Source organism: Melospiza georgiana, chromosome Z (genome assembly GCF_028018845.1).
Source record: "Melospiza georgiana isolate bMelGeo1 chromosome Z, bMelGeo1.pri, whole genome shotgun sequence".
Lineage (NCBI taxonomy): Eukaryota > Metazoa > Chordata > Aves > Passeriformes > Passerellidae > Melospiza > Melospiza georgiana.
The window spans coordinates 34,560,035-34,573,065 of NC_080465.1; the positions used below are offsets into that span (position 1 = coordinate 34,560,035).

The 13,031-nt window shown below is 39.0% G+C and overlaps 1 protein-coding gene across 1 annotated transcript in view; it reads left to right on the plus strand.

The window, feature by feature from the left end:
• Positions 1-13,031, plus strand: part of FREM1 (FRAS1 related extracellular matrix 1) — a 56,472-nt gene that overhangs the window by 11,617 nt on the left and 31,824 nt on the right. The window contains exons 8-18 of the mRNA XM_058044090.1: positions 1,350-1,694; positions 2,361-2,503; positions 3,034-3,230; positions 4,388-4,478; positions 5,499-5,666; positions 6,220-6,428; positions 7,208-7,301; positions 7,663-7,915; positions 9,614-9,811; positions 11,011-11,196; positions 12,198-12,394. Of these exons, the coding sequence (XP_057900073.1) occupies positions 1,350-1,694; positions 2,361-2,503; positions 3,034-3,230; positions 4,388-4,478; positions 5,499-5,666; positions 6,220-6,428; positions 7,208-7,301; positions 7,663-7,915; positions 9,614-9,811; positions 11,011-11,196; positions 12,198-12,394 (2,081 nt within the window). The remainder of the gene's footprint in view (positions 1-1,349; positions 1,695-2,360; positions 2,504-3,033; positions 3,231-4,387; positions 4,479-5,498; positions 5,667-6,219; positions 6,429-7,207; positions 7,302-7,662; positions 7,916-9,613; positions 9,812-11,010; positions 11,197-12,197; positions 12,395-13,031) is intronic.

Genomic DNA, 13,031 nt, shown 5'->3' on the forward strand with positions numbered 1-13,031 from the left:
TGATTTTGTTTTGTTGGCAAATACAGACAGCATTTGGATATAGTTGTTACTGGCAGCTTTAAGGTTTATTTCAAAAAGTTGAAATTAAATTAGATTTCTAACTCATTAGCCTTCTGCATTATCAATATCACAAGTTCTACTCTCCAGCATATCTGTCATCACAGTGCTTGGGGAAAAGGTTATGTAATGGAAATCACTTTGCTCTTGGCAGGGTGGGAACATGTTGCCACTATCAATGCTGAGATTTTTTGATAGTTGAATGTGTTCATGTAAAATGCATAACCTAAAGATGTAAAGAAGCTATTTAAAGGAAGAGAAGGGTGGTGTTTTGAATATAGCAGATACAGACACTACTCAGAAGTAAACTTAACTCCAGGGAATTCGGACAAGTAGTCCAGTGTGGGAATCTATAAAACATCAGGAAGTTTTAAGAAGGCAGTAAAAAGACAGTGTGTGCAAGATCATCCTCCTGCAGAGCTGCAGGCAGGAACTGTGTGCTGGCAGCAGTGCTGGGTGGGTTGCAGCAGGGCTAGCAGTGCTGTCTCTCCCCAGAGACAGTGCTAGGGAGGCTGTGCAGCCCGCCAGGGCCCATCTCCTGTGGCAATCCTGCCTGTGCATACTGAGCTTGAGGGTTTCTCAGGCTACCATGCAGCAGCCAGAGGTGGGTATTTTATCTCCAGTGACTGTGCCTTATTCTCTTTTGGCTCTCCTCATGCCAAGGAAAACATTACCACATATTCTGGGAATTGTCTTTTTTTTGGCAAAACCTTAGAGGAAAGCCTGGCTTGTTTTCTTGGTGGCCCTGGGGAGATCATACCTTTTAGTGCCAGCTTGCAGTTCATGAATCCTTTAGCTTGCCTGAATATTTGTCTCTATGCATAACATTTCTAGTGAAGCAGAGCTATAAAACTGTCTTATGACAGACCATAACCTCAATATACCAAAATCCCTACGTCATTATATTTTACTTGAAATGAAGTCCTGATCTTTAATTATAAAAATATATATTTGATATATTCTTTAATGCTTAAAATGCCTGTAAAATGCTCTGATAAGAAAGTAGAAATTAAAGTGGAAACAATCACAGTTAAAAATCCTTGATGTCTCCACATACCTTTAGTGACATTTGGAGGATTTTCTCTGCTGTCACAGTTACAAATTTTGCATTCTTACTAGCTATTCCAACTCCTACAACCTTTTTTTTTTTGATAGGTGAAATTGCGTTTGATTTTTCTAGTTAGCAACATGCTGTTCATCTCTCTCCCTCAATAATCTTCATATTAGTGGAAAGATACTTTTCTGGGCTGAACCACACATTTTTGATGCTTTTTCTTCCACTGTTTTAACAGGAGGGAAAGGATTCATGTTCACTGTCTCTGACATTCAGGATGGAGTTGTCCACTACCATCATGATGACAGTGATTCTACTAAGGACTTTGTGCTATTTAGAATTTTTGATGGCTCCCACAGTATTCGCCATAAGTTTCCAATAAATATCCTCCCTAAAGATGACAGCCCTCCATTTCTGATCAGCAATGTAGTCATTGAAGTTCATGAGGGACAGACAATCCTGATTCAGCGCTCCATGCTCCATGCTTCGGACATGGATTCCAGTGATCACTACATACTATTCAATATTACCAAGCCACCACAAGCAGGAGAAGTCTTGAAGAAACCAGGACCAAACTTGCTAGGTAATGAAGCACATCCACAAATTTTTCTTTGTCATTTCCTTTTAAAAATACAGTACATGTTACAGTCAGACACCTTATTTTGGCTCAGGACAAATAGTGGCAATTTTGAACTTATTTAATTGTAGTGTAAAACCCCAACACTAATTAATGTTGATCTCTGCACTAGCATAACTGTTCCTATGTACACAATTTATCCTGTAATTTTTCCATTTTGAGTCCATTTTCCTGCAGTCCTTTACTCCGGAAAAAAAAAGTATTGGTGTGAGTTAGTTTACATGCAAGGATCTGTGACAAAGTCAGAGCTAAGACATGATCCTAATCATGCTAAATGATGAGAAAACTCTTCTTCCATGTAATAACCCATAAATTCCTGTGCTAGGCTGTAGAGGCTGCTAGTCCTGCAAATTCTGTTCTGACTTTTGAACAGGGCTTTTGGCCCGTTTGCTTCATTTTTGAATGATCTTTAACTGACACAGAAAAGAACTTGATGGTGATCTTCAGAGAATGTGGAAGACAATGAGAGAACATTTTGAAGGACTTGCTCCAGTTAGGGTGAAAAAGAGGACATTATACTTCTCCAGTTACTTGGACAGCTAACTGCATAACTTTAATGTAGTATTAAAATCATGGAGTATTCAATAGAAGATGAATTTTTCATTTCAACAGGGTATTCTGTCAACAGTTTTCTTCAGAGGGATCTATTTAATGGAATGATTTATTATCATCATTTGGGAGGAGAAGTATTTGAAGATTCCCTTGAGTTTGTGCTATGCGATAGTCATGACCCTCCAAATCTCTCAGAGCCACAGGTATGGAAAGGAAGCATCTTTGCGGTCTCCTGAATTTTTTCTTCAAATGGCTAATATCTTACATGTTCTGACAGGCTTTCAAATAAGACTTGTATAGATTTTTTCTGATGACAGTCATCACCAAAACCCGTGTTCTTTAGGGCTATTTCTTGTTCTTGCTTTCAATGGGGTAATTCTCCCTGGCTGATTAAAGTTCATCAAAAAGACTTCTTCCTATGCTATAAAACAAAATGTTGAAAGCAAATCATATTTGGGGATAGTACAAACAAATTAAACAACCATCCTGAAGTCAACTGAGAATAGACTATTTTTTTATGCAAAAGTCCAACATGCTAAATTTAACTTTCAAAAGCTTTGCCTTTAACTGTAAACACCTCCATTAATGATGTGTTGATGATATGACATGACAGCCACATTCTGTATCTCACAGTCCAGTGATCCAGTTCTGTGTGCTTGTTGTTTAACAGCTGCTTGGGACACTCTCTTACTGAGAGCAATGGCTGATGATTCTGCTGTCTCCCCAATTGCAGGTGATGATGGTACACATTATCCCTGTGGATGACCAGCTGCCCAGAGAAGCTCCAGGAGTGACCCGCCACCTGGTTGTTAAGGAGACTGAGATTTCTCACCTAACTAAGAAACATCTCCACTTCATAGATGTGGAAGAGCAAGACAGGGAGCTCACATACACCATAACCACTTCCCCATTTTTCTCTTGCACCCATGGGTAGGTGCAACCTGATAAACCTTTCAGATGGGACTGGGGAATAACCCATGTAAGAGCAGCAGCCTCAGTGACAGTAACATACTGGTGCCTCAAGTTCTTCCTCTGTTTGCTGAAAGTGCAGGTGACAATAGTTGAATGCAGTTCTCCTGCTGATGATTAAGGGTAAGCTAGAGCCTGAAGCAAGAGAGTAATACTCAGAGTAATAAAAAATAGGTAATTCATAGTTGAACAAGAAACAAGAAGGAGTAAACCTTGTGAAATACTTTCCTTTTGTTTGATATGAATTTTACACTGACTTTTGGGATTTTGTACAGCCTCAAGCACAAGACACAGCACCTCTTCTAACAGTTAGAATGGGGCTGACCTGTGCCTGCCCCAGACTGAGACCAGGAGGTGCTGCAGCTTTTTCAAAAATATGTATCAGACACTCCCGAATGTGGACTAGGAAGACATGGAGCAGAAAACAGGCAAAACACACTATGGGAGCAAGGGAGGTATGGAATGAATGAGTGCAGTAGCAGTTTACATCACTGGTGATGTAATCTCATTAGAACATCAGCAACAATTTGCTAAACGAAAAGATTAAAATCCAGATATTGCATGGTTTAAGCTGAAGATTAACACTTGCAATTTTGACCTCAAGCAGCAAAGGATCATTACGTAGCTGGGAGAGCAGGCTATTTTCCTAATCAGTCAAATAGCCACATGGTTATCCAGTTTGCTAGTTACAGCTGTTGGAAAGCTGGGTTGCTGGAAACCAGTTAATTTCAGAATTTATAAGATGCATGAAACTAGAAATAATTAATTTTTCCACTTAAAGATAAATGCAGGTGTGTGAGTAATAATAATAATAATAATACTGTGATAGACTAGACTTGCAGGTGGTGTAAATAGTATCTGAGGTGTGTAGAGACACACTCACAGTAACTTTTGCTTATGAGATGATTTTTCATGATCATCCTGAAAAGTATTTCTTTTGGTCAGTTTTCTGTGGTAATGTTAAAATGGATAGCAAGGATGGAAGAAAGGAAAATATTTTTCCTTTCAATGCAGGTGGAAGTTTGAAGCTAATTTGAAATGCAAGATTGAGCTACATAGCTATTTTCCTTGTTCTTTGGTATTGCTAGCCAAGATGTGACGCACGTGTTTTTGTGTAGCTACTCAGATGCTGGGAAGCTGTTTATGGTGGACACGATCCCCAAACTGGTCAAGGATCCTACTGCTCTTGCACTGCGGTCATTTACTCAGGTTTGTTATGCTACCTGATACCGTAATGAGTTCTAAACAATTTTTAAAAGTTACAAGTGTATAGCTTTTATTTGACAGGAAAACGAGAGGTGAAAACTGAGGAGCAGTACTATCACAATCTTTGCTTCAGAAGCTCGAAACTCTGCTATTCCAGTACCAGATTTTAAAACAAATTTCTATCATGTTTCAGTTTTTCAATATGTAAACATAAATATCCTAAAAGCAGCAGGGGGCTACAGTTGCTTGGTAGGCTGAATTTGGCTTCACATGATGAAAGAGGAATGAAAAAGTATGAAAAGTGTGGAAATGAGATCTTGAACATTTTCTTGCTTCATCACAGTGTCTCCTCTAGTAGATACCAGTAGTGCTGGATAGAACAGGCTGGAACAGACTTTCTCAGGATTTTGTAATTCAGTTTTAATGCATTTGTAGGTTGACAAATAAGAATTACTAAAGTGACCTGTTTTATATCCTGCTGTATGGTTAAAGTGGCATAATGATCATTGCAGAACCATAATGAGAGTTCTGACCCTACAGAGGGTGCCTAATATGGGTATCTGGATGCAAGATTTTAATGTTCCTATCACTGACCTGTCCTTGCCATGAAAGAGAGGGCATGCACTTACTATTCATACTATTGAGGGCAAAATCAGCTGCTATGGGAGATGTTAGTTTTTATGAATTGTTTATTTTAAAGTCACAGTTAGAAAAGGTCCTTGGACCACCATTTTGACAGGGACCTGTAAAGAAGTTTAGGCCATGACCTCTGCTATCACTTCTAAACCATATCAGTATTTCTTTGCTAGAAGTTTGAGTACTTGAACGTGTACTCACCTAATTTATATTTAAAGATGCATTTAATCAAGGTATGGCTAGTAGCTAAAGCATACAAAATTTCTAAAGTTTATTTTGATGGCTGGATAGCACCTAAACAGGGGAGGATAAAGATCCCTAATGTCATGGATTATGAATATCCCCCCATCATCTTCTCTTACATGTACCCTTCTTCTCTTTTTGTAGCATGCTGTGAACTATATGAAAGTTGCTTACATGCCACCCCTGCAGGACATTGGACCCGAACCTCAGCAAGTCCAGTTTGTTTTTTCTGTCAGCAATCAGCATGGAGGCACTTTGTATGGGATTTGCTTCAATATTACAATTCTTCCTGTGGACAATCAAGCCCCAGAGGTAGGGCAGTGTGTAGGGTAGGAAAGTGAGAAGGAAGGACTTGGAAATTGCTTTGGGTACAAACAAAATAAAATGTTCTGATTTTACTGAGTTAAAAAAAGAATTTTCCATGGTATCAGGGTTTCAGAGTCTTGCACACAGCTTGCATTGGGATAGAAGCACCAGGTGAGTGCTTCTCTAGTGAAGTCTAGCGAGTGTGCAATGTCATTTTCCTTGATAAGCAGAGGACTACCTTTGGCATCTATGTATCTGTACAAAAACATATATGTTTTGCATCTTGGTTAGCAAAACTGCATCCCTATATTTTGTGTTGCTTATGGCCTTAGGAGGTCTGAAGCCTCCAGAAATGGGATGAGAACTATGATGCACATGTTATAGCCCACTGTTGGTAATTTCGTTAGCTTTTTCTAACACAGCAGAAAAGAGATATCCTTTGGCATATTTTTTTTATTGTGTCACACATCCTTATAGCACAGCAAATGGGAATAACCCTGTTTGGTGTGTGTTTAGAGGTGCAGCAGCATGGAAAGCTCAGCATTTCTCCTCCCTGCAGGTTTTAGCAACCCCTTTGAGAGTGCAAGAGGGTGGCACGACCCCTATTACAGAGGGACACATTCTCATCTCTGATTCTGACACGAAAGGAGAGCATCTCTTCCTGCTCCTGCAGAGGCAGCCGCAGCATGGGGTGGTGGAGCTGGATAACATTCCCGTGAATGGAGGTGACAGGCTTTCCTGTGAGGACCTGCGTACCCTGGCAGTGAGGTTAGAAGAGTGGTGGCTGTCTTTTGTGGTAGCTGAGGCTCTCACTTGAATGAGCTAAAGCCTGAAGTGGTGCAGAGCTCACCATAGCAGTGCTCACCATAGCTCTGGCAGAGCTGCTCCAGAAGATTGCTGGCTAAACCTTGGGATTGCAATGTCACCATGAAATGAGCATTGAGTGGCCAGGAAATGGGAGTCAGCATGTCTGCTGTAAATAGATTTCTCTATAAAAGCACTGCTTCAAGCAGGTGAGGAGACAAATTCTGTATTCAGCCATGAAGTTCCTGTGAAGAAGACACTGGTGCTAGTTTTTTTCTTTTAAGAAAGTTGTGTGTTTATTAAGCTTGGTTTGTTTACAAGAAAACTTTTTTTAATATTAATTAATGTAGAGAAGAAAATTTTGCTTCTTTATTTGTGGCAAGAAGAAGACATGACACATGCATGCAGAGTTAGAGCTCCCTGGCTCTATTTCCATCTTTTAGAAAGTAGGGACTCACCACAGTCCTGAAATACATGTTTTACTAAACACCTCACAAGCAGCCAGGACATAGATGACAAATCCTTAGGGAAATCTTTTTCCTGACTGATGGATGGTTTATTTTGGGAGTTTTCTTCTTGTAAGAGATCCCAAAAACCCTTTGGAGAAACTCTGATTCAGAATCAGCAGGGTTAGGTGTACACCCTTACACAGAGAGGGATACACATCGTAAGGCATGACCAGAAAGCATGGATTCTTTTAATCTGTGAAAAATTTGTGTAGCTCTGTAATCTTTTTTCCGCAGATATCGTCATGACAGCTCTGAGACTCTCACTGATGAAATTTTCTTTGCAGCCTCAGATGGCATCCATTTTGTAGAGTTCATCCTGCAGGTCAAGGTCAGTGTGTGGCGTGTTTCTGAGAGCGATTGTCTGTGTGGAGGCAAATGGTTCAAAGCTTGATTTTTGAAAGTCCTTGCATTACCTTGGAAACTGGAAGATAATGCATATGTTAGACTTCCATTTCAACCCTAGGTTTCAGGTTAATGTGGCAAAATTAAGAGGAGCTTTGACTTGCACTTTGTACTTTAACTGGGGTTTTTTTTTTACTTCAGCTGGTTTCTTTTTGCTTATAGAGAAAGCTCAGTGTACTCTGACAGTGGCATCAAACTGTTAGCTTGAGCTGCAAAGCAGTGTCCTGAAACAACTGGCTTCCACTGAAATGAACAGTAAGAAAACCTTAAATTATTTTTCTGATTAGGTGTTGCCTGTGAATGATGAGCTACCTGTTATGCAAACAGGCCTTGTTCCCGTGCTCCACTGCCTGGAGGGTGAAGAAGTTGTCCTCTCCTCAGAGTACATTTATGCCACAGATGCGGACAGCGACGACATGGAGCTGGTGTTCATGCTGGCCCGCCAGCCCCACCACGGGCTAGTGAGGAGAGCTGGCTCTGCCACGGATCGTTTCTCCCAGGCTGATGTCATCGCTGGTTTAGTCACCTACACGCACACCAGTAAGTGAGCTAAAGACACAATTAGAATGAAAGGCGGTCAGACAAGTATTATTAAAAAGTATCTTAACATTTTTTTTGCAGAATTCCAGTAGGAACTTCTTAGAAACCGTGCGTTGTGACTAGGGAAAAAAATAAACTGGCTTTAAAAAAGAGCTGTCTGATAGACAATCAGCAAATGTTTTAATATGTAATCCAAATCCCTGCTTGAACTGAAAATTATATTTGAACAAGTATATGAAAGCACCATAATCCAGGAGGAACACTTTCACTGTTGCTGACAAAATGTCTTGGGCTTTTTTGACAAAATTATTATTAAGTACAAACTACAGTATTTTGATGTGCTTTATGACAGTAAAACCCCCCATTTTTACTTCTTCCTTGCCTCTCCAATCTAGAAGGCTATCTACTTTGGACTCTTCATAGTCTTTCCATGCCACAAGATAAGTTCTGAGTTTCATAAAGACAAAGAAATGTTTAAAATGCTTTATTTTGTGGTTTTATTGTTAGTACCTTTTTTTTATTTTAATTACTGGCAGAAATCAAGGGCTGGTAAACTTCCTTTCTTACTTAAATTTATTCTTTCATTGTGATTGATTTATCCTTTCTACGTCTCTGAATAGCAGCTTTAGTGGTTTTTTTCCCCTGAAACACTCTGGTTTTCTCTTTAATGATTCTGTAATTCTGTGTTAGCATGGAGAATAGATGTGGTATTTTCAAGCCTGGCACTGTCTAAAACGAGCAGCTGGTATTTGAAAAGGAAGTACTTAATTGTGGCCACCACCAACAAACTTTTCTTCTGCTTTCTAAAGACATCACAAACTGTATTTCAATGACAATATTTTTCAGGGGCAATGAAGTTTTACTTTCAAGGATGTAGCGTTTGTGGCTTTCATTTCCAAATTTCTAACATTAAATGTGCTGTCAGTAGGTATTACAAGAGAAGTCGGGGAGTCACTTTCCTTTCAGGCTGCTTATTAATGGTATCTTGCAGCAATGCAAGACACAGGCTGCCAGAAGTGCTGACAGCTGGAATGCTCTGAGCCCACAGATGCTTCTTGCAAGGGGTGGCAGTTCCCAGTGCTGTATCAGCCCACATTTTAAATGTAACTGCATATAGGCATAATATACAGTACCGTAATAAAGTACAGCCCTTGTTATAGTCCATTTTGTAAGGATAAGAAGCACATAAGAACATATACATTACTTGCTATATTAATATTTTTCTTTTGGAAGAGCATGGATATTACCATTTGTCATAGAGGAAAACATATATAAAGGAAAGATTTTCCTACATTCCTTGAGAAGAAGTGCAGAAAAAACACTTTTCCCACACAATATAAATTTTTGTACATACATTAGTGCACAAAGAACAGAATCTTGAGAACAATTAGCTGTGTTATTACAATATAACATAATATCATAACATTACAATTATAACATTATAATTACTATAGCAATACTAAGACTCTTTTCTACATACTCTTATTATATCATAGAAGAGAGCTGGTTAAAATTAATTATTAACAACAAACCAAATATCTAACCAAGCAGCACCTCACCACTCAGAATTAAGAATTCCAGTAATTTTGCTGCTGCTTTCTTTTTCTTCGGACTTGATGTTGAAGACTGGCCTTGCAGGATAAAAATTAGTCTTCAGGAAATTTTGATAAATAATTTCTTCTAAATATTTTTTCACAGGTGGTGAGATTGGCCTGACTCCTTGCATTGAGATCCTAACCTTGATTGTCTCTGATGGCGAGGCTGGCCTAGATGTGACAGACTGCTGTTATGATGGACTTCCTTCCCCCCCAGTTTCACGTGATGATCCCTTTCCTGTCTATGACCTTAACATCACTGTGCTTCCAGTGGACAACCAGCCTCCATCAATTTTAACTGGTGAAAGCTTCTTCTTAATACAGCAGTACAGAGGGGGCTACCCAGTGCTGTAATGGCTACAGACTCAGAGTGGCTTTTTTTTGTTTTTGATTTTTAGCATTAGAAATAGTTAGTTGAATCAGCATACAAAAGTTTTGTATCAGAATTTTCATCAATTTTACTTTCATTTCCTTGTACAGTCCAAACACCCAATCCAGCTGCCAGTGCAAGTCTGAGCTGGCTGTTCTTCAGCTGCATGCTTAAAGCATGCAGTTAGAGATAAGAGCACTCAGATCTGCTCCCTACCATGTCTGCATGCTAACTGCTGCATATGTAAGCTATGGTCTAAAAGTGATCTATATCTTGTCCTTGAACTGAACTCATGGCTCAACAATTATCAGGTTTATACAGGGCAAAAGCATAATCATAAATAACCATAAATAGAGATATTTATTTACCTGTGTTTGTAGAGCACAAAACAGAAATTTGGGACAGAATTACTATATTTAATTATTTTAGCAAATAAAGACACAAGCTATACATTAATAGATATGAAGCCACATTTTCACAACTACACTTCAGAATCTAAGAAATTCAGTTAAAATGGAAGTAGAGTTCATAATGTACATCTAGTCCAACTGCAGCCCATTATGTGAAATTTCCATCAATTTCCTGGGCTTTTTAGTGTGGTCTGTGGTGTACATATTAAAAGTATGTTTTCTATATGCTTGTGTCTTTCAATGTCATTTGTTTGTAAATATCAGGTATATGTTATGTATCTCAGAGACTATTTAAGCATATGTATGAGTAGTTTTGTAATTTGCAGGCGCTCACCCAAGTAATGTTCTGGAAATGAAGCATTGTCCCAGCAGGGAAATTAAGCAGTGATGCATGAGAAATTGTTCATTACGAGCAATTCTTAACAGCTCTCATGTAATTAATGCTCTGACAAACAGAAGTAACAATTGTTCTTGAGCAGTATATAAACCTTAGCTAATAACTTAATCAGTAAAATAATTTCATGATCCTCTTCTCTACTTCTGTGATGGCAAAAGCAGAGATGTCAGTGAAAGCAGAGAAGAAAACATTAAAACAAACCCCCTCAGTAATTCAGTATTTGTTGTGTTTCCGCCCTTTGTTATTATTTCCATTCTTATTACCAAAAACAACAGTAAAATCAGCTCATGATCTATAATGCTTAACATGTTTTTTGTGCGCAGGTGCAAGCTTTGTGGTGGAGGAGGGTTCCTCAGCAGCCCTTACTACCAAACATTTGTTTGCCGCTGACCCTGACACCGCTGCAGATGACTTACAGTTTGTGCTGGTTTCTCCTCCCCAGTTTGGTTACATTGAAAACATACTGCCTTCTCCTGGCTTTGAGAAGAGCAACATTGGGATAAGCATAGGTAAGTCTTAACAATTTAGGATAATCAAGCAGATTAGATATGGAGGGCTTGTGGAAAGCTCTGCAGTGGGCTCTGGTGGTGCAGATGCAGGTGTGGGCATTCATACAGACTTATGAGGAACGCAGGTGCTGACAAATGAAGAGCAGTGGGACTTTGTGGAGGAGTTCAAAGGGAGACTAAAGCAATGCAAATGTGAAGAATCGGCCCTTGAAGCAAACAAGGCAACAGTTGTTTTATGCATCCTGCTGAGATCTATTAGAAGACACAATATGAGATACAAATCTGCTCTCCCTGCCTTCCTCTTCAGTCCCCCATGAAAGACTCCAGTGTCCCTTCACCTACACCTCTGCCAATTAAATGCAGTAGCCTGGGTGCCACATTTGTTTCCAAGGCAAAGTTGCAGAAGTGCTAGAGGTGGTGTTTGACTCAGATGACAACTTCCCCTGTCCACTTTCAAACTGTGAAAGGCAGTTTCACCCTCAGCAGAACACATTGTGACATGATTTGTAATGCTATCAGCTTTTACCAGGCATCTTCAGCTGGAAACCTGTAATCACTGAGTCTTTAAGTTCTCATTTTTGTGGTCTGTCAGTCAAAATGTAATTAGAATAATATAATCATAGAATCGTTAAGCTTGGAAAAAGCATCTTGTCCAGCGATTAACCTAGCGCTATCAAGGAATCTTGGACCTTGGACCTCAGATATTTTCCTACCTGTTTTTTGAGTTGGTTTCATGTGGGCTCAGTTGTGCAGTCTTAACTGAAAAGTGACAAGCTTCAGAATCCCACCTGAAGGAAAATTATGCATTTTTGGGGGTAAAGGGCTTGTTTCCTGGAGTAACATGCGCAATGTAACTCTTACCGTCAAAAAATGACAAAGAGCTTAAAAATTCAAGTTACTTATTCTTTGAAAAAAGACATAGTTTCAATTATTTTGATGCTGGATTAGACTAGGAGACATGAAAGTATTGTGCTAACTCATTTTCTTTTTAAAATCTGTAGGTTCATTTCAGCTGAAGCATCTGAAAGCCGTGAATATAAACTACGTTCAAGCCAGGCACGTGCGAATGGAGCCAACAGAAGACAAATTTGTACTTTATGTCACTGATGGGCTGCATCGCTCAGCAGAGACTCCATTTTTTGTGCTAATCAGTCCAACCAATGATGAAGTTCCAGAATTCATAGCCAGGAATATTACTGTAAGGAAATAAGCAATATGTTTGTCATAGAACTACTTTAACCAGAAACCACTCTTTAATATAAATAAGAACATTGTCCTTCTGTTCCTCTGCATATTTCCCTTACTTTTTGTTGTTCAGCCTACTTCAGGAAACAGTCCAGTGAAATCCCATGTAAACCTATAAGACAGAATTTCAGTGGGATAGGAGCAGTGCATAGATCTTGGAAACTTGCACTTATGTAAAAAGAAGTGATCAAATCTTTAAACAAATATGTGATCTAGAAAACAGTGAAATTTTTCATCTCCTTCTGGATTCCTAAGAGCTTTCACATTTTTACTAGAGTATTTTTAAATATTTCTTGCATAGCTTCTCCCCTCTCTGTAGACTGTCATTAATATAAATAATTCCATGAACAGAGTGTAAACTTACTGCAAAGTAAAAAGTGGATGTATAAATCTATATGCATTGACATTTTTAGATAACTTTATATATTGAAAGGCTTTCCCCTTTTTGAGCACTAGATTTGGCACTGATTTAATGCATTTTCTATTAATCTTGGCAAAATGATCTCCTTATCGCAACTTCTCTCTTTGTCACTATAAGCACTTTCTCTGTCTCTTGAACTGGTTGAAGTCAGAGGTTGGTTAAAAATTTC